General features: G+C 32.6%; 1 protein-coding gene across 6 annotated transcripts in view; it reads left to right on the top strand.

Annotated features, from left to right (window-relative positions):
• LOC113502256 (cystinosin homolog) overlaps window positions 1-23688 on the top strand; it is a 48817-nt gene that overhangs the window by 5072 nt on the left and 20057 nt on the right. The window contains exon 2 of one of the 6 annotated variants that reach the window (XM_026883745.1): window positions 1212-1289. The exons of 1 other annotated variant lie outside the window; for it this stretch is intronic. Coding sequence is in view for 3 of the 5 variants with exons in the window: in XM_026883742.1 (XP_026739543.1) it covers window positions 17456-17544 (89 nt within the window). In the remaining 2 variants the exon portion in view is untranslated. Of the gene's footprint in view, window positions 1-1211; window positions 1290-7195; window positions 7628-16968; window positions 17545-23688 lie in introns of those variants that run through there. 4 more of the 6 variants (XM_026883746.1, XM_026883742.1, XM_026883743.1 and 1 more) reach the window with 4 other exon arrangements.

The raw sequence follows: 23688 nt of genomic DNA, 5'->3' as shown, positions 1-23688 counted from the left end.
CTTTCGCAAGACGGACGGTCTCGTTAGGACATAGATGTCACCCAGCCACGAATCGACCGTGATAAGCGTAGGTTAAGTTCTGATCAATAAACTTGTGCAGTTAAAGCTTAGCTACGTGCTCTACATGTAATTTCGGAAACCAAACTCCATAAACGTCGTAAATTAACAATTTTTATAATTTTGAGGACACACAAGTCTGAAACGCAAATGATCACTATAACTACCTCCCGAAATAAAACAGCTGCAGTTATAGAAGAGAGATGCCGTTCTATTTCAAGATGTCATTATGGGCCCCTTGCAGTCATGTCTAGCACAAGATTCACGTGTCATTAATATGACCGTCTGACCCGCGATTCGGTGACGAATAGGAAGGAGTGCCTTTAACGACCAGACAATTGTTCAATTGCCCGAACACCAGAAGCTTACTGTACCCGATGTACCCAGAACTCTCTAATCTATTCGATGATAGGATAAAAGCGGAATTTGCAAATTGACTCCTCTTGTACTACACATCGTAGATTGATAGTTGGATAGACAGCTTAACGAGGAGAGATTGCGGACGATTTTCTCGACATTATTTAGATGATTGGCTTTGGTTTATGCAGTTCTAGTTCACTGGTCTTACAGTTTGAGATAACTATTTACCAAACAGAACACCAAGAGAAACTTATGCATTTTTATGAACACAAGTCAGCTATTTATGGAAGGCTTCAGCCATCTCTCCTCATTGTGAATCCGCAAATGAGACATGAGCTTAGAAAAAACAGGAATAAAAGAAACTTTGGATGAAGGTGTTCCAATAAATATCTCAGATATAAAGTACTAAGTACTTCACTGCCTACCTCTTTTAGTGCTTCTTAAGTGTTCCTTTTCCTTGAATAGGCGTTTGTAAGGAATATTCCCTTAAACAAAAATACATTTTCTTTCCTTCTAGTAGGTATTTGATTTTTCCTTCCTGATGGTGATTATTAAATATGAGTACAATTATAGGTACCTAAAAACTGTTAATGAATACGTTTATGACTTGCCCTTGGAAAATGTGAATTGAAATTGTGATTTGTGGGTTTCCCCTTGATTTCATTGTTTATTACACAATTATTTTATTAGAACTCTAATGTGACAATTACGAAAATCATCGACGGTACTGCATTATTTCAGTCATAGTTAAGTCAAGTTACTGTTTTATTTACATTATATTTTAATTGTTTCAGAAAATGCATCGTAAAGTGCTTGTTATTTAGTACCACCACACCATCAGACGTCAAAAATGGATGACTGACATGTTCCTTGTAAGTTTTTAAAAGTGTTGCCATCATTTTATGTACTTATGTATCCGCATTGGACTAGATATTACATTCTAACGTAACGTAAGGTGCTTTGTCACCTCCTAAATAATTCATTCATCATCTTTCTACTTTATCTATATATTAATAAATATAGGTAAAATTAACATTATCATTTTATTAATCAAGACCTTTTTAACGTAACTAGATTAAAAGTTACATCAAATCGCCTTACATCACGTAATAATGTTTTTTTGTTGAGTGAAGTCATGAGTCAATGTTATGGATTAGATAACTTCAAGGGCGAAAATTGCAAGTAACGTTTGATATGACCGATAGCAAGAGAGCATTGGTCCAGTAACCAGTAAATATTATGTTTAATATTTGTTTATTTAGTATTAATAGTTAAATGTCGATAGTTATAATAGGTACCGTTTTTCCGGATGGACTCTTTCTGCTTTGGGTTCAAAGGAGGACAATGTCTTTACAGACTTAAACCAATTCATGCTTTTTAATTCTTTTGCCCTCTTGCATATCGGGCCTTGGCAACCCTTTTAGACAGTCCCGCTGGCCCAGCAGGAGTCCTAGATTAGGTAGCTACTGTTGAGTATGTAATTTTTTCGTATTATTTTTATGTTTCTCTTGAGTTTACTGCCGTTGCAGTTTGTTATTTGCAAGGTTTATTAACATTCAGACAGTTTGATACAGATTTTAAGAGACTTGGACGCGATTAAATTTCCAACAATTTTAGATATGATTCCAGATTCCGTTAGAATTCTCATTGTATTTCTCATGCCCTCTGCATTTTATATCCGCTGCTTTAAAATTATTTTTTCTAATCGTTACAAAAGTCATGTATGTTTGACATTTAGAGTCTAAATCCTGTAATCCTGAGTAGGGAATTTTTATCATATATTCTATTTATAATACTTAAATATTTATCTATTAATGTTTAAAAAATATTTGACAACTAACGATTAGTTTCTTTCTTATCTTGACTATAAATTAACCAAAGTTCATTTACACTTTTTCGCATTTTAGAAAAGGTCGCTTATATATTTCAGGACAATGTTACATTTTGAGTTTAATACTCTTTTTGTCTTCAATAATATGGCACTACTGTTATCGATAAATCTGGTGCGAACGAGATACGATGACTGGACGAATGTCAATCTTTGCGCCCTTGACATCTGGCTGTAATGACATGTGTTTCATTTTTTTTAACTTGATAATGGTGGTCCGCGATAATATGATTAGGTATCGAAATGTATTTCAAGTTTTTTACAACGTTGATAAATAGTTTTAGGGATAAAACAAAAAAAAATGTATACTTTGCTGGTTCTCGAAATAGAAAGCCGTGTCAAAAGCAGTAGGAAAATTATAAGCTTTCTACCTTTAAAATTGCGGAATGCTCTATACAAACTTCTATCCCCCATTTTAGGGAAGTGGGAGTTAGAAAGACTGAAAAACCGACACACATATAATTTTCCATTGATAATATTAGAATGGATTTTTATCTAAGAATTAAACACATTTTAGGTACCAATACTCAACATATTTCACAAGTCACTTTTCTATTTTTCCGGAATAAGTTTTAGAATCATCGTTTATAGGAATCATCAAAAACAAATAGTCAGTCAATATTAATAAACTTGTTATGACATCATATTTCTTTGCATTTAACGTCGTGATGACATTGCAAAAATCATCGTGGAAGCATGACTGTCATTGTCTTACGAACAAACTTCCTTTATAATTAGCACCTATCGTGCATCACTATTGGCATTATACCTTATAAAAGATAAGGTGTTAAAAATAGTGATTGATTTAAATTTATATACATTATGCATATCTGCTGTTACTTTTAGGGAGTAAATAAACTTCTTATGTTTACAAAGAATCAATTTTTTTATGTATTTTGGATCCTGTTACTGAGGCACCGCTGTCTATCTATCTGTCACCAGGCTGCATCTCATGAACCGTGATTATAAGACAGATGTTTTTTACATGATTAAATAAAATGGATACTTAATGTTCTCAGATCAAAAGAGTTTTCACAGTTAAAAATTGTGGAAGAATGAAAGGAACTTAAAAGGTATATAAAGAATAATAAAACCTTCCGTCACCAAAGGCGTGAAAATTAATTAATTATGATTCATAACGACAGGTATGATGCAAGTGCATAACTTTTTTAGTGCGCGTGCGCATATGACGTCACTCGCCATGGCCAATCGCGGGTGCAGCATTAAAGTGCATCGCACGCTCCGTTTCACTTTTCTTAAACATGCATCGTTAATATCGTTATGCTATGATTTATGTAGAAAGTAACCGTTGGTATTTAAATCTGATCATCTTTTGAAGACTAATTATGTTTTGTTAGGGTTCCTTATCCAAAGCCAATTTTTATACATATATTTAACCTATAGGTATGTACGGAAACCTCATTTAAATGAGTGGTATGATTAATTCGACAACCAATAAATAGTCTAAATCACTTAATAACTTAATAATCATAAGCCTCATGAGAAAAACCTTTATATGCGTAATTAATAGAAATTACAAAATAAATTGACTTACCACTATAAAATATTGTTAAATATATTGTGGGCTTTTCTGCGTTCTTTTCTTTGTCAAATCAAATCTGAAAATAACCGATTTTCCATCAACTTGGAGTGTGTACGTATAGACAGATTTGACGTTAACCATCGCTTCTTTAAATTAGCTTATTAATGCATATCAATTCAATGTCCGCCGACTAAATTGCTTTAAAATCGAGCTACCATATTATTATAATTTGTCATGAAATGATAACAGCGTATCACATAACATACTTGTTAAAGATTTTCATACATTTTTTTATCATTATTACTTTTGGCACGCGACTGGCTGATGCTTCAGTTCTAATAAATGACTCAATGAACAACGCCTATTAAGTATTTCACAACTTATGAAATGAAAAATTGCAAAGTCATGTCCAATGACGTCACTTTTTTTTATTTAGATAATTATTGGTTATGAAGACTGATATTAATTAGAACTTTATAAATTTATCTATAACGTCATGATTATTCGTAAAAGTAAGACACACTAAAAATATGAAAACGAGAGTCATAAAATGGTTTTGCATCTAGTCGTGATTTAGAATTGAAAATATGCAATGAGGATAATATGTATGTATTATTATTATAACTGCTCAAATACAATCTATATTTTAAGTAAAATATAAAGATGGCGGTCTAAACGATGAAAATGGTCCAGACAGCCATATATTGACACTGATAGCCGAGTGGTTGAGGTTACCACGCACAACCTACATTTCGATCGATTCGATCCCTCGCTTAGGACAAGCCTTTGTGAAAACCCCCACCCGCACAAACTTAAGATTTAAATATCTTAGCGTGGCAGTCGTTTATAAAAATAAAAGAAAAAATATGTTGGAAAAAGGAAAGAAACACTTTTGTCTATCAGTCCACATTCTTGACATCAGCACGGCAGCGGCATTTTATAAATGTATCTCGTTTCTTTAGACTAAAATTAATCGCTTGGATATGTTTATACACAAACTTGCAAGAACAGATGTTAACACTAATCCAATACGCGATCATAGAATATTCTACCTTGATTGGTATCAATCTATTGCGGTTTGACCTAAATTAAATACTATTCGGTCGTGATCAAACAAAATATATTTAACCGCCGAATGTGAACAGAGTTATCGAGAGTTCTGGGCCCCGATTCTGATATTTCAATGGCCGATGAATGAATGGCAATAGGATTAAATTTGAAATTATTGTTTTTCCTTTAAGCAATTTTCCAACTCAGTAATTGGAAATTTACTGTCTCGAACGTGAGTGTTCCTCTTCGTACTGAATTTCCAATTATTGTGTAGAAAAAATGCTTAAGAGAATAAGCCAATTTCCATTCATTCATCGGCTATTGTAAATAGCAGAATCGGGGCCCTGGTGTGAACATGAAACTAGACGGTATTTCTCACCTCCAAGCATAGAGTTTACGTAGGTATTGCCGGTTACATGTGAACGGAAAAGTGAATAATAATATCTATGGATTATGGAAACAATAATTGCTGTTGATAACTACTAAGTGATACCGATGATTTTTCCTTTTGTGCAATAATTTTTAAGGAACAGCGACTTGAAAAAAATTGTCACACCTAAAATCTTTTCATTGTTTTATTGTTCGGTTGAAATTGAAAAGCGGTGTCAGTTTAAAAAAAAAATCTGTTAAGTCCATCAGACAGATTTTCAGAAAATATTGGGTACGTATTTATTCTTTTATCTCGTGAACAAAAAATGAATGGGATACAGTTATTCAAAATCTCATGTAACGTCACATACCTGTACATTTTGAGTAGCAAGTGATGAAACTAAAATGATTTATATTACGAGATTTATTCAAATAGCCTATTGGCAGACTATATTAATGAATAATGTACTTTTTTCCCCCGTTAAATGTAAATACCCACATCACAAAAGTCTTGCCTTAATTAAATTATTACATAGTCTCCTGTTCTTCTTAATTATGTTACCTTGTCCTAAGACCGTTTTCCTTAAGTTTTCGATTTAGGTAAGGAAAATAGTTTGCTTCAGTGTTTTCCCGCCTTATGCTTTACGAAGCCCGTAATTTCTTGTCGAACGACGCGTTCTTTCTATTTACCTTATTTATTTATAAAGTTTACTCTTAAAAAACTCCACATAACAAAATTCGGCATCATATGAATCTTTCACCCATGAAATAATTAAGTCCATCAAAGATAATAACAATGAAACATAAAAAATATTTTGTAAATAGTAAAAAAAACTTTAATAAAATTGATAAGTGCGAACATTAAGTTTAATTCAGATTTGTAAAAATCGTCACGCTACGCGATTTTTTAAATCAACCAAAATAATATTACGATTGTATGACGACATGCAATGTAAACGATCCGATTAAGATACGTTGTAACAACTACCGCTTTTGATAGTTATTTAAAAAATGATAGCTTGAACTTGGGACTTGCGTCATTAGTATTTAGGTACGACAGACTTCGTTTGGTACGCATCGCACGTGCCCATCACGTTTTTAATGCATGTTTGTTTTTTTTATATGTCTGTCTGTACATAATGTAAACCATTTTGATCGGTCAAGAGATGAAAAACTGGTACTGGTTTGATTAACCTAGTCATGGCAGTTACGGCATGATTTGCAAAATTTTTAGTCGAAGTCATCCCATAAACAATGTTGATATAATTGATGGTTTGTGCTAGTCTGTGAACGATATTTATATGTTTTTTTGAACAGTTGAATGTTACATCATTTAGTTTTCTATTTAAACCTCTTTTTATAGTCTGTACACCCTTTTAAGGTGACTTTACAACACCTATAGTTTTTTTAATGTTCTAACTTAAAAATAAATCAAGAGTATTTTAATGCAATATATGAAAATCGTGGTTGAATTCGTAATTGACATCTCATTAATTTATTTGCCACTATCTCTTCTGCTACTTCCAAATACAAAAAATATTTCAACAAAGTTAGTTGTTGGCAATGAGCTAGATTTTATGTATATTTTACTATCTGTTCCTATTCGGTTACAAGTACTAATTTATTTTATTAAATGACGAATTTTAACTCCATGTATTGGGGCCATTGGGGGTAACACTAACGAAATACAAACTGCGTTAACGACTCAATAAAATGTTATAAAACTTGATAAATATTGATCATTTTTTAATGTATAATAATATTATGGTAATAACTTTGTTAATAAAACATTCTGAAATGTGTAGGTATAACAAAGGTTCATCTACCAAAGAGTATCTATGTTTTTAATATACTCCGTAACTCCGTATCAAAATAAACTTTTTAACGATTGTATTAAAAGTATTTATAAAATATAACGCCCTTAACTGGCTGACCTCAAAACAATTGGTTCGTACGCAAAAAAATGCGGCTAACATACTGCATAATATCAATCAAGTTAGGCGGGTAGATTAGTCGACAAGTTTTCCATGTTACCGGTAAATTATTCGAATCGCAACTGTGTATGATTTGCAAAACGCAAGCTATTACTCACTTAGCTGTTCATTAGATAGTGTGACTGACTCCTACACCTGACTGGTTCAGAAAACTGCTCGACTCTCGTTGATATAATTACGGTGCCGCCAACACAACCTGTTATCATTCAGCGTTGTAACGTCGCCGCGAACGCGCGCTCCGCCATATTTGAAAGTTTCGATTTTCGAACGTTTACCGCCAATTTAATTTAATAGTTTTTTTTTAATATTAAAGTGATTTAGTGTTTTTTTTTGTGCCAGTGGGTATTTATACTTTTTTTTGGAACTGTAAGTACCTTTAATTCATATTTTTAAATATTGTCCCTAGTAATTGAAATGATTGTTAACTTTTTTTAATTTAAATGTTTTCTTGATAGAAACTTTACTGTATTTAGCTTTTAAGCGATACAACAATATTTCAGGGTATTGCTCCATATATACGGATTAAATTTTATTATGTGCATTAATTTTACGCGTCTTAGCACACGTGATATCTTTATTTTCAAACACGTATTTGAGAGTTTCATTTGAACTAAATAATAGACCATGAGAAGTAAATATGACTATAAAACGATGAGCAGCTTATAATTTTATTTGTTTAAATATTTGTCGTTTAAGCAGTTAACACTGCCTAATATTTGTTTTGACTTAATTTTAATTCCGGCAATCAAGAGATTTATTATTAAGATAATGAACCTTCACATATCAAAGTAATAAACATCATATGTTGGCCTTACTGAATTAATAAATCTACTTGTGTGAGTGATATTTTTATGTATTAACATAACTAGTATTTTATGATAGCAATCGTAACTTTAAAGCTATTCTATTATTTATTAGTTAAGACTGATATATAACTTAGATCCGATTTTTCAATTGTCAGATAATTTTTATCTGTTGCATAAATATGGCCGTTTGACATATTTTCTGTACAGAAGCTGTCAAAACGTCAAACATATTCGTCGAATAAAAGTTATCTGGCGATTGAAAAATCGGCCCTTAAATACATAATTTTACTATTTAAATATTATTTTTTTGGCGTGGCTGTATGAATGATTTATCTGTGCATTTTTTTCAATTATTTTTATTCTTTACTGCTGTGAAACGTCAAGATATATATTTTGATGTTTAGTAAAAAAATGTGTTTATTTACGAAACATGGTAATATGACAAGAATATTTTAACTAAAGATTATATATTTCATCCGTGTAAAGTTGATGAGGGAATTTGCTTAAATTATGGGCTTAATTAATAATATTATGTTATAACATTATTACGTAGGTATGCGTGAGTAGGTACGTGTATAACATTAGAATATATTATGTATACCAGTGTATAATGTTTGTATAACATTTGCAAACTCTAATTCGCGATAGTATACGACTTGGTTGGTGTATTCGACACGTGTGAAATTGTTCGACAATTTCAATAGCTATACGCTGGGCCCCTATTCTGCTATTTACAATGGCCGACGAATGAATGAAATTTGGCTTAAAATTTGAATTTTCGTATTATGCACCATTAAATTTTTTCTACACAATAATTGGAAATTCAGTGCGGGTCGGTACACTCAAGGTCAATACAATTAAATTCCAATGATTGTATTGGCAAAATGATTAAGAGAATAGAAATAATTTCAAATTTAATCAAATTGCCATTTATTCATCAGCCATTGTAATATAGCAGAATCGGGGCCCTGGTCCTTGTCGTATACTGACACAGGTCCTTTTGTCCATACAATGTGGTATTTATCAAAAATTGGTAATTAGCCTATAAATTGGAAAAAAACTCTATTGTTTATATTCTACGGTAATCCAATTCCAAATGGAATTGTTATTCAAAATGTTTTCATCTTGTACTATAACCTAAATAGCTAATATAATATTCTTATGCTAAATTGCGTTTGTGACGTTTTAGAGGGAGGTAGTAATCTCCAGAATAACTGAATCGATTTTGAAAGTTCTGTTACCAATACAAATACCGCCTAACGAAGTAAGCAGGTGTCAGCTAGTTAATATTATTTGTTAGTTTTATAGTATAACTATGAAGAAAGGTAACACTTTAGGTGATTGAGAAACAAGTCTGTATCAGTTTCACGTTCATACACTTGCGTGTTCCCTCACGTGTAACTAGATAGGTTTCTATGGAGTTCTACGTATTTCTGAGACTCATTCTAGTGTTGGAAACCTTGGTCTCAAAACCCTATCGAGTAGGTACTTTGCTTCAACACCTAACACTGGTCCTAAAAATTTGAAGGACACTATTTCTAGTAGTAAAAACCTTGGTATCAAAACTCTCTCGGGGACTTTGCTTCAACGCCTTACGTTGGTCCTAAAAAAATGAAGAAGGACCAATTGTTAGTTGCACTTGGAAATTGAAAGTGGCAGAAAATTGCAAGTAAAAAGAAAATATATTAATTATTGGTTTTTATATTTAAGTGATAAAATATGGATTTATTTCATTTGCACACAAATGTTTGATAACCAGGTTTAACACATAGGATAGCATTTTTATCCCGGTTTTATGTTCCCGTGAGATCATTTTCGATTTTTAGCGGGAAGACCCGTGGGCGACAGCTAGTTAAAAAATAAATTCTTTAAGTTACATGTCACTAGTATTTTTTTTAATCTTTTCGTTGACTTAATCAGACAGGTAAACAACATCATTATAATAAAGACAACATTTAATTATGTAAATAAGCAAACGATTAAATTTTTGTTAATAACTAAATTTACGTTGTTTAATGTCATCTTAAATTGTTGGTAAAGTACTTTATGTAGTATTTTTTGTGATTATGACAAAATGGCCGTTTTTTATTATCTTTTGTTGTCATCAAAACTATAAATATATGTTATGTCATTCAAATAAGTTCGTATTCACTTTCAGTGTCTCGAAAATGTTAAATAATAGTACATTATGGATAAAAGGAAAATTTATTTTATTTTCAAACTAGTCCATTGAGAAAGCCACAAGGAAATAGTAATAGTAGATGTGTTTTTCCCATTTGTAAATAGTTATGTTATTCATTTAGCTAAAACTATGAATGACCCCATCCATTCACTTACTTCTTCAATTAGAAATGAGTTCATATACCTAACTTTTTAATTTGTTGTTTGGTATTGCTAATGTTATTTTTCTTGTAGACGAAGCTTATAATTACTTAACTATACTTCACTTGTTTTGGTTTAATCTTGGTGTGTCTCTTAAAGTATCTTTGTCAAAAAACTCAGTTATAAAATAGAACGCGTCTAAAATTACCATATCAAATATACCACTGAAATATAGTATCGATCGTTATTTATTTAAAACTGTGTTCTTTACAATGAAACCATTAACCACGATTGTTTAACTTATTTAATACCCTAAACCAATGACGTAATACCACAGAATATAAAACAGTAATAATACAGTAATGTACTTATTTCAAGAATTCTATACTCCTAATATTTTGCGTCGTCATTGGCAAAATACAAATCCTAAGTACAAGCGCATGCGACATTATTTCATCGTCCTCATTGATATAATAATCCTGTACAAAGCCTATATAACTTAACTACAGATTATTATATCAAGACGAGGTTTAATAATAGATAGTATACTGATAAGAGTCACTTGAGATACCATGTCCTTATATTTCGTCGTATTTGGCGTATCGTGACACGATCAACTTTATCCTGTATTTCATACATTAGGCCTGTAATCCCATTTATCAATTGTATTGATATCTGTCTGGGTATCGAGATGAAGTTTCACTTTCAAGGATGATCCGTTTTTGTTTATGATACTTGACCGACATGGACATAAACACCATTTTTAATAATGTTGGTCCTATCACACTACCTTGTAGAACCAGAAAGTATTAGGACAAGGTGTTATTTATTTCGTTATACATTTATTTAACTTCTTCTAAGTATTTGTCATAAATACTTAAAAGAAGTACAATTAATATAATGGACAAATTTTAATATCACATAGGACTCAAACCTGCAACTGTTCTTCGGGCTAAACAATTCAGTCGGTTTTACCGACTAAGCTACCGAGACACTGACTGAATTCTGCAAAGAATTGACAAAAATCTAATCTTCTTGGAATTAAACTAAAATCTTAAGAATAAACCGTAACTATAAATCAACCAATACATTATTTTAAAGCATTAATAAAATTAACGAACGATTAATGATTCTTGCATGTTCGCCAGTCGCGTGCAGAACTTCAGATTATAAAATTATCCAACAGTTATCTCCAATAAAACGCAAGAGCAATCTAAAAATGTGAATAATACAAGAATGCAACTGCAAACTATAAATACGCACTTCAAGGTTGTCTAGCGGTATCCAGGTTTAACACTGTGTTTTAGTTAGACTTGACATGTTATTCGAATTCCTGCAGACCATTCAATTCCATCAAAACATTTTCGTTTTGCGCGAACATGGTTTTAAGACGGTGTGTTGTAAGTCAAGAGCTTAAATGTTAGTTGGTATGACGTAGGTAATGTACGAGTGGTTAGACCTTGAAAATAATACCCAATACACCTTAAATTTAACCACAAAAACCGAGCCTAAAGAATAGTCTAGGTTGTGGTTCATTTTGGCTTGACAATGTTACGTTTAGTACTGAAACAAATGCGGTGAAACTTATAGATGAATCATACTGAATGCTTGCCAGGCAAGCGGGACTGTCCGGAATTGTTGCCGCGGCCCCGGAATATATTTATATATACATAAAGGGGAGAGGCGGGAAAACAATATTCCCTACCGCTTAAGCAAGGGGAGTCATTTGATGATTTCCCATTCAAAAAAGACTCATTCCTTTTTCATATTTCCTACACATAATTAAAATTAACTAGGTCAATACTGACCTACGCTAATCCTTGGTTACACTGTGTTAGTTTACGGTAGGCCACGTCCGTGTTACAAATAGTACTAACATTAGTACAATTTACTGCAGTTTTGACGTCTTATATAACACACAGTTTATAGACTCGTACTAAAACGTGCAGTCCAAATTTATGTAGGTAATTATGAAGTAATGTGGTTAAGATTTAAGAACAAGCTCCTGCTGCCAAAACCTTGCTGTTTATGTCATAAAGTATTCCTGGTCCTAGGATACGTTTTCAATTACTTCCTAGACGTTAAATCTACAGTGTGTAAACAAGACGAAATTGTATGTTTCTATAAATATTTTCGCGGATGCAAGGACCACTGTTGTAATTATTTTATAACTATGTTGTTTGCCGTATTTCATTCATATATTAGATTGTGATCTTTGCCAAGAATGCGATGTTCGTGACATCGCATACCTAGGCTTAATCATTTGTTCGTTACTTATAACGGTTGCTACATTTCATAACTTAGTATTAGACAAGACCCATCTTAGTTCTGTCTGAGGTTTGAATTATTTCATTGTATTAATTATATTTGATTGCATATACAAGACCTCTTTGACGATTCGATGTGAAATAAATTATCCTTCATCGACCAACACACATCGTAAAGGAATTCACTTGTTAGTCTTACTAGATGATCGTTTGTAAGATTACTACCGTTTAACAAAGACCGGATTCTACAAATTTGTAAATATGAGAACTATGTAGCTAGCTTGATATCACTTCTTCAAAACAATTTACACGACACCTATACATCCTCTAGTTTGTGTAAACTAACGTTTTACATAAAAGGGGAATGCTCAAAAAACTAATTACAAAATGAATAAAGACGCACTCTCATGAAGCAAAATGTCTCACAAGAATAGTGATGACTGGGTAAAAATGTTTTGAGCCCGACAGACTGATAATTAAAAAATATCAAACACGCATTCTTATTTTTGGCTGAACAAAAATATTTCAATCATAAGCTGTTTTGTAGTTTAAGTGAGGTAATGACTCCGCATATAAACAGGAGTGGTGTGACGTGTTCCATTCGATGTTTTTTTATCAATATAAGTTTGCGCCACTGATTTACTACCCAAAAAGACGTTGAAGAATATAATCATCACCTCCCTATAGCTTTAACTGCCTAGTCAAGTAAGAAGGACGCGTTGTTGTAAGACAGGTTTAAGTCTTATACTGTTGTGTCTCAAATGAGGTCTTGTCCGTACAAATTGCCATATACTTAAGTACCATTATACCGTGGGAAGTGTAACCACACGTGCTTCGAATCGATAGCTTCATCGTGGCTTAATTCTAAAGACATTGGTCTCTAATCTTGGGCACGTATCAACATTTTTACGTAGAACTCTATCGTATAAGAAAGTTTTTGTGTCACTAGAAAGTGTAATGTTTACTTTTGTATTACGGAGGTGTTAATTTGTGAACAACTCTCTTTTGCATCGACCTTTATTGTACTGCAGTTTCTCTTTATAAATTTTAAAGAATAAACTTTATTTTATCATTCTATCCGTAAATATGTTTGTTTTTATTGGTATTTCTTGCACAAGATTGTAATTTATGGTATGATGATAGGGGTTTTCTGTAGTGAAACAAAAACGAAATAGAAAAATAAAACTTTAATTATCTTGTAATTTTGTTTTGCATACAATCTTGCATGGATGACGGCACGGATAGTCGAGTGTTTAAGGTCACCACACCAAACCAACTGAGGGGAAACCCCGCAACACAGGGATTAAATGCCTTAGTGCCAGAGTCGTACTATAAAAAAACCCTCTCTTTCCAACGTTTCCTTAATTACTAGTCAATAATGCCTTTAAAAACAACAATTCATGTTTACATACTAGTTAAGCTTTCTCATAAAATCAACCGTATAAATTAATGGGTGTTAACAGACCCAGCCTTAAACATTAGTCATTAAATATTTCCGGTTGTGTTTACATAATATCCGAACAACCCGTCACATCACGCCGCGTGTTGTAATGATTAATGCTTTATAATGGAATAAACGTTAATACTGAATTTTCCTTAATAGACAGAGGGTTTATTACCATCGGTTAAGGAGGTATCCAACGTTTAACGTGACACCGCATACGCCGTCTCTATTTTACAATTGCAATATCTAATATTAACAGTAATACATGGTTAATAGAGGCATTTTCGAGGTTGATAGGAAAAGTTTTATAAAGATTTGGACTTTTTATGAGCCGCCGTACTATGTCATCCCCATTTTCCAGTGGCAATACTTTACATTCTTCATGCAGGTAGCGATCAGCCCTGTTTGTAGTAAACAGCGTATAGTGCATAGTATACAACCAAAGAGGATATTGATAAATCATTGTACGATTAGCTCTAATTGTTGTTCAATATTTATTCTGAGATAGTAGTCTTGCAATAGAGCTATTGTAAGGGATAGCTTGAGTCTTCAAGAGATTGGGTGAGAATTGCAAACCTTGTGTAATACTTTTTAGTGTATGTTGTGTCAATACATTAGGTGTCAATACACGTTTATACATTTGTTGCAGTCTAGCTTTTTCTTCTTCTCTTATTATATTTTGTCTTGACGACAAAGAGTATTTTCAATTGTTTAAAGAAAGATATCTTTTTTAACGTTGGGTGCTTTGCCATCCGGTCTTCTTAAAGGTTTTGGTATAAACAAGTACTTTACTGCATAATTAACTAAGATTAAAACCTTTTTTGTGACGGAAAACACTGACATTTACCTTGTAATTAAAATTAAGGTAAAAAATTTACATTAAGTTGCAAATTCTTCCAGTTTTATTTCTTAACGTTATTTTTAAGTACCGTCGCACTCAAACGTGAAGTTAAAATAAACGCTTTTCTTACATTTCTCTCGACAACCGCTAGAAAGTTTCGCATATTTGTGGAAAACTATAGCACAGTTAATAAAACGGTTACAGTGAACTAGTTTCTCTAGTTAAGTTAAACTAATAAGTCAATCAACAGGATAATATCTATTAGATGATAATTGATATGAATGTCGTTTAATTTATTCTGTTATTGTGGCAAGACAACTTTCCAATTAATTATATTAAAAAAAGTAACTTGCAATAGAAATTATCCGATGTTATATAATGATTTGAGAGTATGCGTAATAAGAATGCAAGTGAGACTACTTGTTTTGAAAAATAAATGTTTCTGAAATAAGTATCTTGCTGTTCAATTCCGTGTGAAAAATTACTAATTTTCTTATGAGAAAGATTCACTGATATCTTCAAGAAAAAAGACATTGCCCTCTGTTTTGGGATTGCCATAACCATTGTCTGTCTTTCACCTGTCTTCCTGATCGTCGAAAAGTCAATTTGTGATAATTTCGACCCTAGCTATCACGGCACCTGAGAATCATCTTGGTGACAAAACGAGAGAGGCTGTGACGCCTCTATAACAGTGTCCATTTCTACCCTGTATTTAAGGGATTGTGTTGGTATAAAAACATGAATTTATTATTTCAAACAGTGATGCAACAATCATTCTTTACATAACCCCCGTATTTGGTGGTGGTATTTCCATGGGATGTATGCTTGGACCCATTGAACAATTTACTTGGAAACAGTTTGAAAGCTGTCTCGTTTGACAGGTACAGTCGGGCCGCAAAGTGATAGCAATTTGTTTTTTTTTGTGTGTATTAAACTATTAAGATAGTAATTGTAGATGCATTAGAATCTACGTAATCCAGTGTCTCTATATCGTATTTATTTAAAACTTTTCAAAGATTCATACTCGCGCGTATTTATTGGGATTGCCCGACTAGTTTCAGACCAAACTGGAGTCGTTAATCATGAACTGACGGGGCGGCCGAGTCGCGAGTCAGACGATACGTGCGAGTGAACCGATGCATCTTTTAATCTTTATGATGTCTGCACATCTTACTCTATTTGACATTTACCTTTTCAATATACCCCTAGTAGAAATATAACGCTTCATTCATCTACTACACCGCATTAATATCTACTTATATTTCATTTTAAGATTTTAGAAACTAAGTCCAAAACAATAACACACGTATTCGATAAAATGTACAGTGAATAATATTAGCCTTGTTGCTTATTCACCATGAACATTTCACGTGCACAAATGTTCCATTAACCTTAATATAGGTGATTGATTATATTCATTTATTTTAAGTTAATTAAATGGAACTTTGTACTATTGTCATAGACGGATGTAGGTATTTGTTACATTTTTTTTACCTGCATTGTGATCGTTTCGTTATTTCATTACTTAATTGAAACGGTGAAGTTTCATTACGTATAAATTATCTATACTGTTACATTGTTTTGTTTAAAAATACAAGCGGAGGCCCGCGGGTTTATTTACATTCTCCTCCATCTTGTAAAGTGTGCTTTCCGCTGAATTCTAATGTTCTTCTTAATTTTATTGTTTATTTCTACCTATAATACTCACAGATACTCTTATCTCCAATTGAGTAATTTTTTATCAAAAAGGATACAGTCGTTTCTGAGATTACCGAGGACATACAAGATTACAGTCACAGTCATAAATATAAAAAGCTGGTTATCCGAAATTATTATAAGTTTATTTTTTGATTAAAGAACGACCTCTTTAAATTAAAATATTATTGCAATACTACATAATCTTGTACTAAAGGTAATTGAACTCGTTAGATCACCTTCAGCATAATGCTACTGATTGTAGGCGGCAATAGATGACACAATCATACTTACTTAGTAAATTGAATGATAACGACCAAGTGTCTGTTACAAAATATCCTTTCGCTGATATAGATAAAGATATGACTGATGGCTATCTAGATAATCTTGGTACTTGATTAGAGCTACTTACGTGGTCAGGTAGGTGTTAACCAATAAAAGGCCAAAACTACAGTAAGGGTCGGTAAAACGTATCTTGTGGAGGAAAATCAATTGATGCTGTCAGCAATAATGGTTCTTATTTTACAACATAGATAATTAATTCATCATAAACTATTTCATGACAATGTTTTTTGATGCTGTGGATGGATGCTGTGTCATTTTAGGTTTTCCATCTATACAAGTTTTTTAGATCCAAATAAAAAAAAAGACAAATTAAACGTACAGGCGTATTTGCGAAAACTGCACCAAATCAAGTTTCCAAATTATGAACGTTATTTTAATTTGACATGAAAACTTTTCAGATGACTGTACCGGCAACAGTTGAACAAGTAAAAAATATAATTTGGCATAAATTTGAGTCCTACTACCACATCTTGAATGAAGAGTGTTGCAATTGTGGAAACGGGACAGTGCGTTACACATAGTAGAGTGGTGTCTCTCTTCCCCAACTTCCTCAGTTTTACTTTGTAAGTTGATGGCGATTTATAATGACTGCTAATAACAGTTGTCTGAGCTTTCGTTTTGTACTTTAATGACATTACTGGAATGTGGGAAAACCTGTCAGAAATTCACTTTCTTTGTTCCGTGTGGCAAATTGCTTGAATAAAATAATGCAGGAAAAAGAGGAATATACTAGCATTTTTCCTTTAACTTATGCGTTTACAGTTCAATGTTATATGTTAAATACTATTTATTTTTAGCCATCCTAGTTCGAGGTAAAAACCTCTTTTCTAATTTTCTTTTTTTTTGTTGCGATTTCAAACTCTTAATAAATCGAATGTTAGAAATAGCTTTTACAATTTTCAACGTTCTATTATTGATTTATTTTGGTTACTTAGTTAGTGGATACTTGTTATATATGTATCGGTGCACGTGTACAGTCACGGTGTATATTAATTTTTAAAATAGGGTTCCTCATTACATTTTATATTTTCTAAATAAAAATTGAGGTGTCTTGTGATTAAAATCTATTTTTTTCTTTGTGATTTTGACAACTTCACTATCGACTCCCGCATTTAATAAAGTAATCCTTGTATCGCTTTGAGTTTCACAAACATTTAAGTCATATGCACAAAGGTACCCAAACTCAGAACAAGCATTCGTGGATCACACAATAAATGCTTGTCCTAAGCGGGGATCGAAACCGCGACACGCCGCGTGGAGCGAGTTTTTGGCGTGACGACATCAACCACTCGGCTATACTTCTTTGTTTATTTGTCATTCATCAAATCTCACATTTGGAATTGTCAAAAGATGGTTATCGTGACCTTGACCTTAATAGTGCTAAATATGGAAAAGTTGTAGACATGATTTCAATCGCTCTTTATCCGACTTCCTCCAATTCAGTATAATACGTCTATTGTCGCTGTCTTATTTCATTGACACGTGATCTCCGTGATTTATGACAGACGTCAGCACCTTTATGTTGGAGTAATAAGGTTCATTTTCGTGTGTTTTTGTCAGTTCAAAATTTTTCCTTCGTACACGGGGGATACCTGTTTTTTGCTCCAATCCTCTATCGCTGTACAAACTAATCTGTTCGTAATCCATTCAATAAAATTCAATGAAAACTAAAAGCATAATTATTATTATTCTATTATATAATCAAAGCTTCCGACTGCATTTAAATTTATTCCGAGAAGAAAACTGTCTATATGCTAATTCATAAATAATTTCACAAATTTTCTAACCAAATCCGTGCAGCTGCAAACTTTCCATATTTTACGACTTATAACAAAAATTACTAAAACATTCGCTCAGCCTTTGGAGAAATACTTAACATTATTCCCCTCAAAACAATTAACATTCCTAACAAGCTTTTTAATTCCTGTAATGCACACTCTCAGTTGCAAAACATACGAAACCAATACGTAAAAATGACCTTACTTGACTATTTCCATGTATTACCATGTTATTAACATGCATGAATATTTTTTCTACGCTATTTCATTTGTGGGTGAGGTGACGAACTGTAGCTTTCGTAATAGAGGGACGGAAATGTATTAATATGTAGATCGGTGTCTCCTACGACGCAGTGTGTAACGTCATACGTTTTTTGTGAATGTGTAAAGAAAAGTCTATTGTTGATTGATGAAGATATTCGGTAAGACCCTATGCTGCTTTGCTCTACATATTATTATATGGTGGATAAGTTTAAACATTCTTCGATCGAAAATCATTGCTTGAAAGTGAACAATAAACATTTAAGGAATGAATTAATTATCAAAAAAGTAAATGATGAAATCACCAAATCCAATCATTCATACAATACTACTATAATTAATCAAAGTGTGTGATGGTCAAAATTTAATTTCGGGATGCGCTAATAGGGATGATGACTGGGTAAAAAAAGACAAAATCTAATTAGTCCCTCAGTTAGATAATTGAAAAGTATTAGACACATATTTTTTCCTTTTTCAGAAAATTAAAATTGACAAAGATTAATTGCTTTAATGTTTAGGAGAGGAGGCTTTTGACGTCACGTTATGGTAGTAATATTTATACTCAATCGTGACGTCGCGCGTAAGTTTCATTCACAGTAATTTGGTCATTTTATGTTTGCGGGACAAATTAAAAAATACGTATCCCTTATTATACAATGAACTACAAGACGGACACTGGAAAAAAAAATTGTCATCATCCCTATTCCCCTATTTTTATTGCCGTCGACGTAGCGCGATAGTCCATGTTTAGTAAGTTGGTATGACACTATCCGTTTCCGTCCCAGAAAAAGTGTCCATTAGCACATTAGGATTCCCCGAACCAGAAAAAAGTCTTCACCAAATTGCTTACAAAAAAAAAAAACAAATCGGTCCTGCCTTTTCAGAGGAATGCAGTGACGCACACACATACTGTAGAATTAATGTAATACACCTTGTATTACATTTGATAATTTGTAAGAAATAGTTTAGTAAGTCACTAGAATTACGATAGTAATTTATGTTGCAATGAATTACGAAAATGTAACATTTACTTCATTGCCATGACATTGCAAGTTCTAATAAACGTGTGTTTCGATTACATTCAATACTTTCCATTTCAATTTAGTTTTAATGTTCCTTGCTCATTAATCACTCATGAATACTAAATACAGCCTGAGGTTCTGTTTATTTAACACTAGCTGATGCCCGCGTCTTCGTCTGCGTGGTCATGAAGATATAATATGACGAATTTTTGCGTGCACTCATCTTCTCACCGTTTTGTGTAAATAATTAATTAATTCTCTGCTCTTATTAATCATATTGTGATGGCATATGTGCTATAGCCTTCCCCAGTAAATCGGCTATCTACCGCTGAAATTAATTTTCAAATCGAACCAGTAGTTCCTGAGATTAGCGCATTCAAAAAAATAAACAAACAAACTCTTCAGTTTGATAATATTAGTATAGATAATCTCCTTGGACAAGTCGATGAACTGTCTTACAGTTATAATAATATTGTTAACCTTGTGGATCTATTAGAACTAAGTAAATAAAAACAGAATCCAACATAATAGTGTTAATTATGACATTATGAATTGCTGAACCGTGAAACAAATACCTACCTAGATAAATAAAATATAAGAAATTGTTTTCTCCAACACCGTAATAAATCTATTGTTGTTTATTACTATTATTTCTTCCATTTACTTTAATAAATATTGTTTTTGAAATTGGCTGAAGATAACGTCATTGCATTGTTTGAAAAATGTAATGCTGTGAAATATTGTATATTGTGATCGTAATAGTTTTAAAGTTAACAGCTGATTATCAAATGACTATAAAGTTAAGTAATGCAATCGTCACATTTATAGCATGTGTCATTGTGGGAAAGTTTGCGGTTTATGTTTTCGTAGTTACGCTTTATAAACGTCAATAGGGATGTTGACGTATTTGTTCTATGTCCGTCATGTAGTTTATAGGCTAAACAACGTGTCGAATATTTTTAAGTATCTTTCTGACGTCGTTCTTTTTTTTCTTTTCTTCCTTTTTCCCAATTGTTATAATCGTACTCTGGATAACCTTTAACCAGATATGATAGAATCTCGCCGATTAAATACGCCCTGAGCCTCAAGGCTTCAACTGCCTGAGCCCCAGGATCGCAGGTGCATTCAATGCGCGACTCTGGCTGAGGGGGTAGACACCCTGGTATTATACGTAGTAGTTAAAGCTAGGTAGAACCGATCAAACTGTTGAAGATATAGGTATTTGCGATGCAATATTATTCAACGTTAACAGCTCTACTATTTATTCATGGCCTGTATAGATTTCATTTGCGTATTCAGGCTAATATTACCAGATAGGCATTTGTAACTAACAACTTACACATCGCTTTAAATGATTGTTCTTTTGTTTGACAAACTGCACTGAAAATAAAGAAAGCTTATTGAATTCCAGTATCTGTTTATTATATTTATATTTACATAAAACCCTATTTACTACTATTACAATGCTATAATACGTCAAAGATTTTACACAAGTGGAGAATTGATTCACACATCAGTGCAGTTGTCAAAATAAAAACAAAAATATAATAAGTACAATTCTCGTGTTACACATTTGTGTCAATAATGAGTAATGTTGTGTTTTCTGTGACAGTTTTAACAAAGTAATGTATTGGTAATAGTTCTAACAATAATGAAGGGGAGAATGCTTTTGTGTTTTTGTGAATGATCATGATGAATTATTAATATAATTATGAATGTTTGTGGAATAAAATGTTTGTGTGCTTACGTATAATGTATGTATAAGGCCAGCTAATAGATGTCTCACTGTTGGGCACAGGACTCTTTCCATGGTTTGAGCAATAATCACCAAGCCAGCTTACTGCGAGTTGGCAATTTCCGATTCCAATATTCAGATCTAACCTTCTGAAATAACCTAACCTCTCTGTTTGTCAGTTTTTTAAGTAAACATTATTTCTATTAAAATTAACCTGTGCTGATTTAACCGTTTTATTTTTGAAATAATATAAGACATTTAATGTAAATAATTATGAGAATAACTCATCTCAAATATGAAAGGAGCTTTCATTTATAAGATATACATTATAATTAACGTGCACTCCGATCGCAGCATACCAACTACACCAAGGCTATCTAAAGCGAATTCATATGCAGTCTATGATCGTTTGATTAATAGAGGTTGTCGAACTCTGAGAGATCTAGCTGACATACCTAGATCGTACCTAGGTTGACTTGCGAAAGCCGCTTTCGTTCATGACCGTGTCACTCACTTCCTTTTAGCACTTGCTCCTACAGGGGAGCACTTGTTTAAGTTAAGTTGTTGCGAGTGTGAGAGAGATGGCGCTCTACCGTGTAGTGCGCTATCCTGCTTACACAACTGCTACAGTCTTGCAATAATAAGTGGTGGAAGGTGTCTTAAGCTCTTAATAGTCTTAATATATTCTTAGAACTTTATATGTATTGCTGTATTATTTTATTCGTAGAAGATTATAGACACATAAATATAAATAGGTGAATTGCGGATTTTTTTTATAGCAGTCTTTGGATCGGCCAGCCTCAAAGTCTAGAGTCTAGTACTGATAGAAAAAAAAACATCTGTATAGTACGCCTGTAATTTCTTAATATTGACAGACCTGTTTTTTAAATGCGAACCAAAAGTATACATGTTTTTTTTGTAACAATATTAGTTCTTTGCTGCGCCATGCTAACATATTTAATATACTCTAAACTCTAATCCCGCGCAGACGAAATTACGGGCATTAGCTAGTTTTATTATAAACAAATCGAATTCGTTAGACATGACGTCATCATAATTTCTATTGGATCGTTGGATATCGTTGTTCATGTCACTATCGTTAATTTCCACATTTTCCCCAACGTTTTAATGTCACATACTTGTTTGCTACTTGTACAATGTAATTTGCTTAACATAGCTTTTGATTGTAAGTGGTTGTTAACTTCAAACGATTAATGTTTTAGCAATGTATTACTAGTGTAATCTGTTAACAATAGAAAGTTAAAGATTAAATTAAATCGTACTGTAACTTAAAACCATTAGTGTGGATAGTATAGTAGATAAATGTGATTGTACCAAAGAGGTTGGAATACCTCTTTCAAGAAGATCTCCTAAAAAACCCCGAAAGTATAAATCTTCACCACCCACAACTTATAAATAGCTAGACCACTCGCACATAATGATCCTTTAATACAAAACCAACTAGCTCTTATTCGCTCAACCCGTTCGGGAGCTATAATTCCTCAGAGAGACAGACGCACACGTCAAACTAATTACACACGTCTTTTTGCGTAAGGGATTAATTAAGAATTATAAATTAAAGGCCCTTTTAAAGTTAGTATATTTTATCTAACAAAGGGTAATGTGTATTCTTTTGTTTTTCTGAAGATAAATGATTTCGATGTTTTTTTTTTGGAAGTACCTTAAGTAATTAAGAGGTTTTTAACACGTATTGCGCAATTCATGACCCTAACCTTCCTGTATGAAAGGTATATTTACCTAAATAAAATCTTATACATCAAGATATATCCAAAAGAACTGCTTAAATTTCAAACTTGTTTGTTTACGCTTAGCCAATAGCAGTTTAAAATAAATCATTATTCTATTGTCAATATTTGATGACGTATTAATAGGCGTAGTGGGGTCGATGGC

Source organism: Trichoplusia ni, chromosome 17, assembly GCF_003590095.1.
Source record: "Trichoplusia ni isolate ovarian cell line Hi5 chromosome 17, tn1, whole genome shotgun sequence".
NCBI classification, from domain to species: domain Eukaryota; kingdom Metazoa; phylum Arthropoda; class Insecta; order Lepidoptera; family Noctuidae; genus Trichoplusia; species Trichoplusia ni.
Note: the sequence above shows the minus strand (reverse complement) of the source record. Positions and strands in the feature narration are given on the sequence as shown.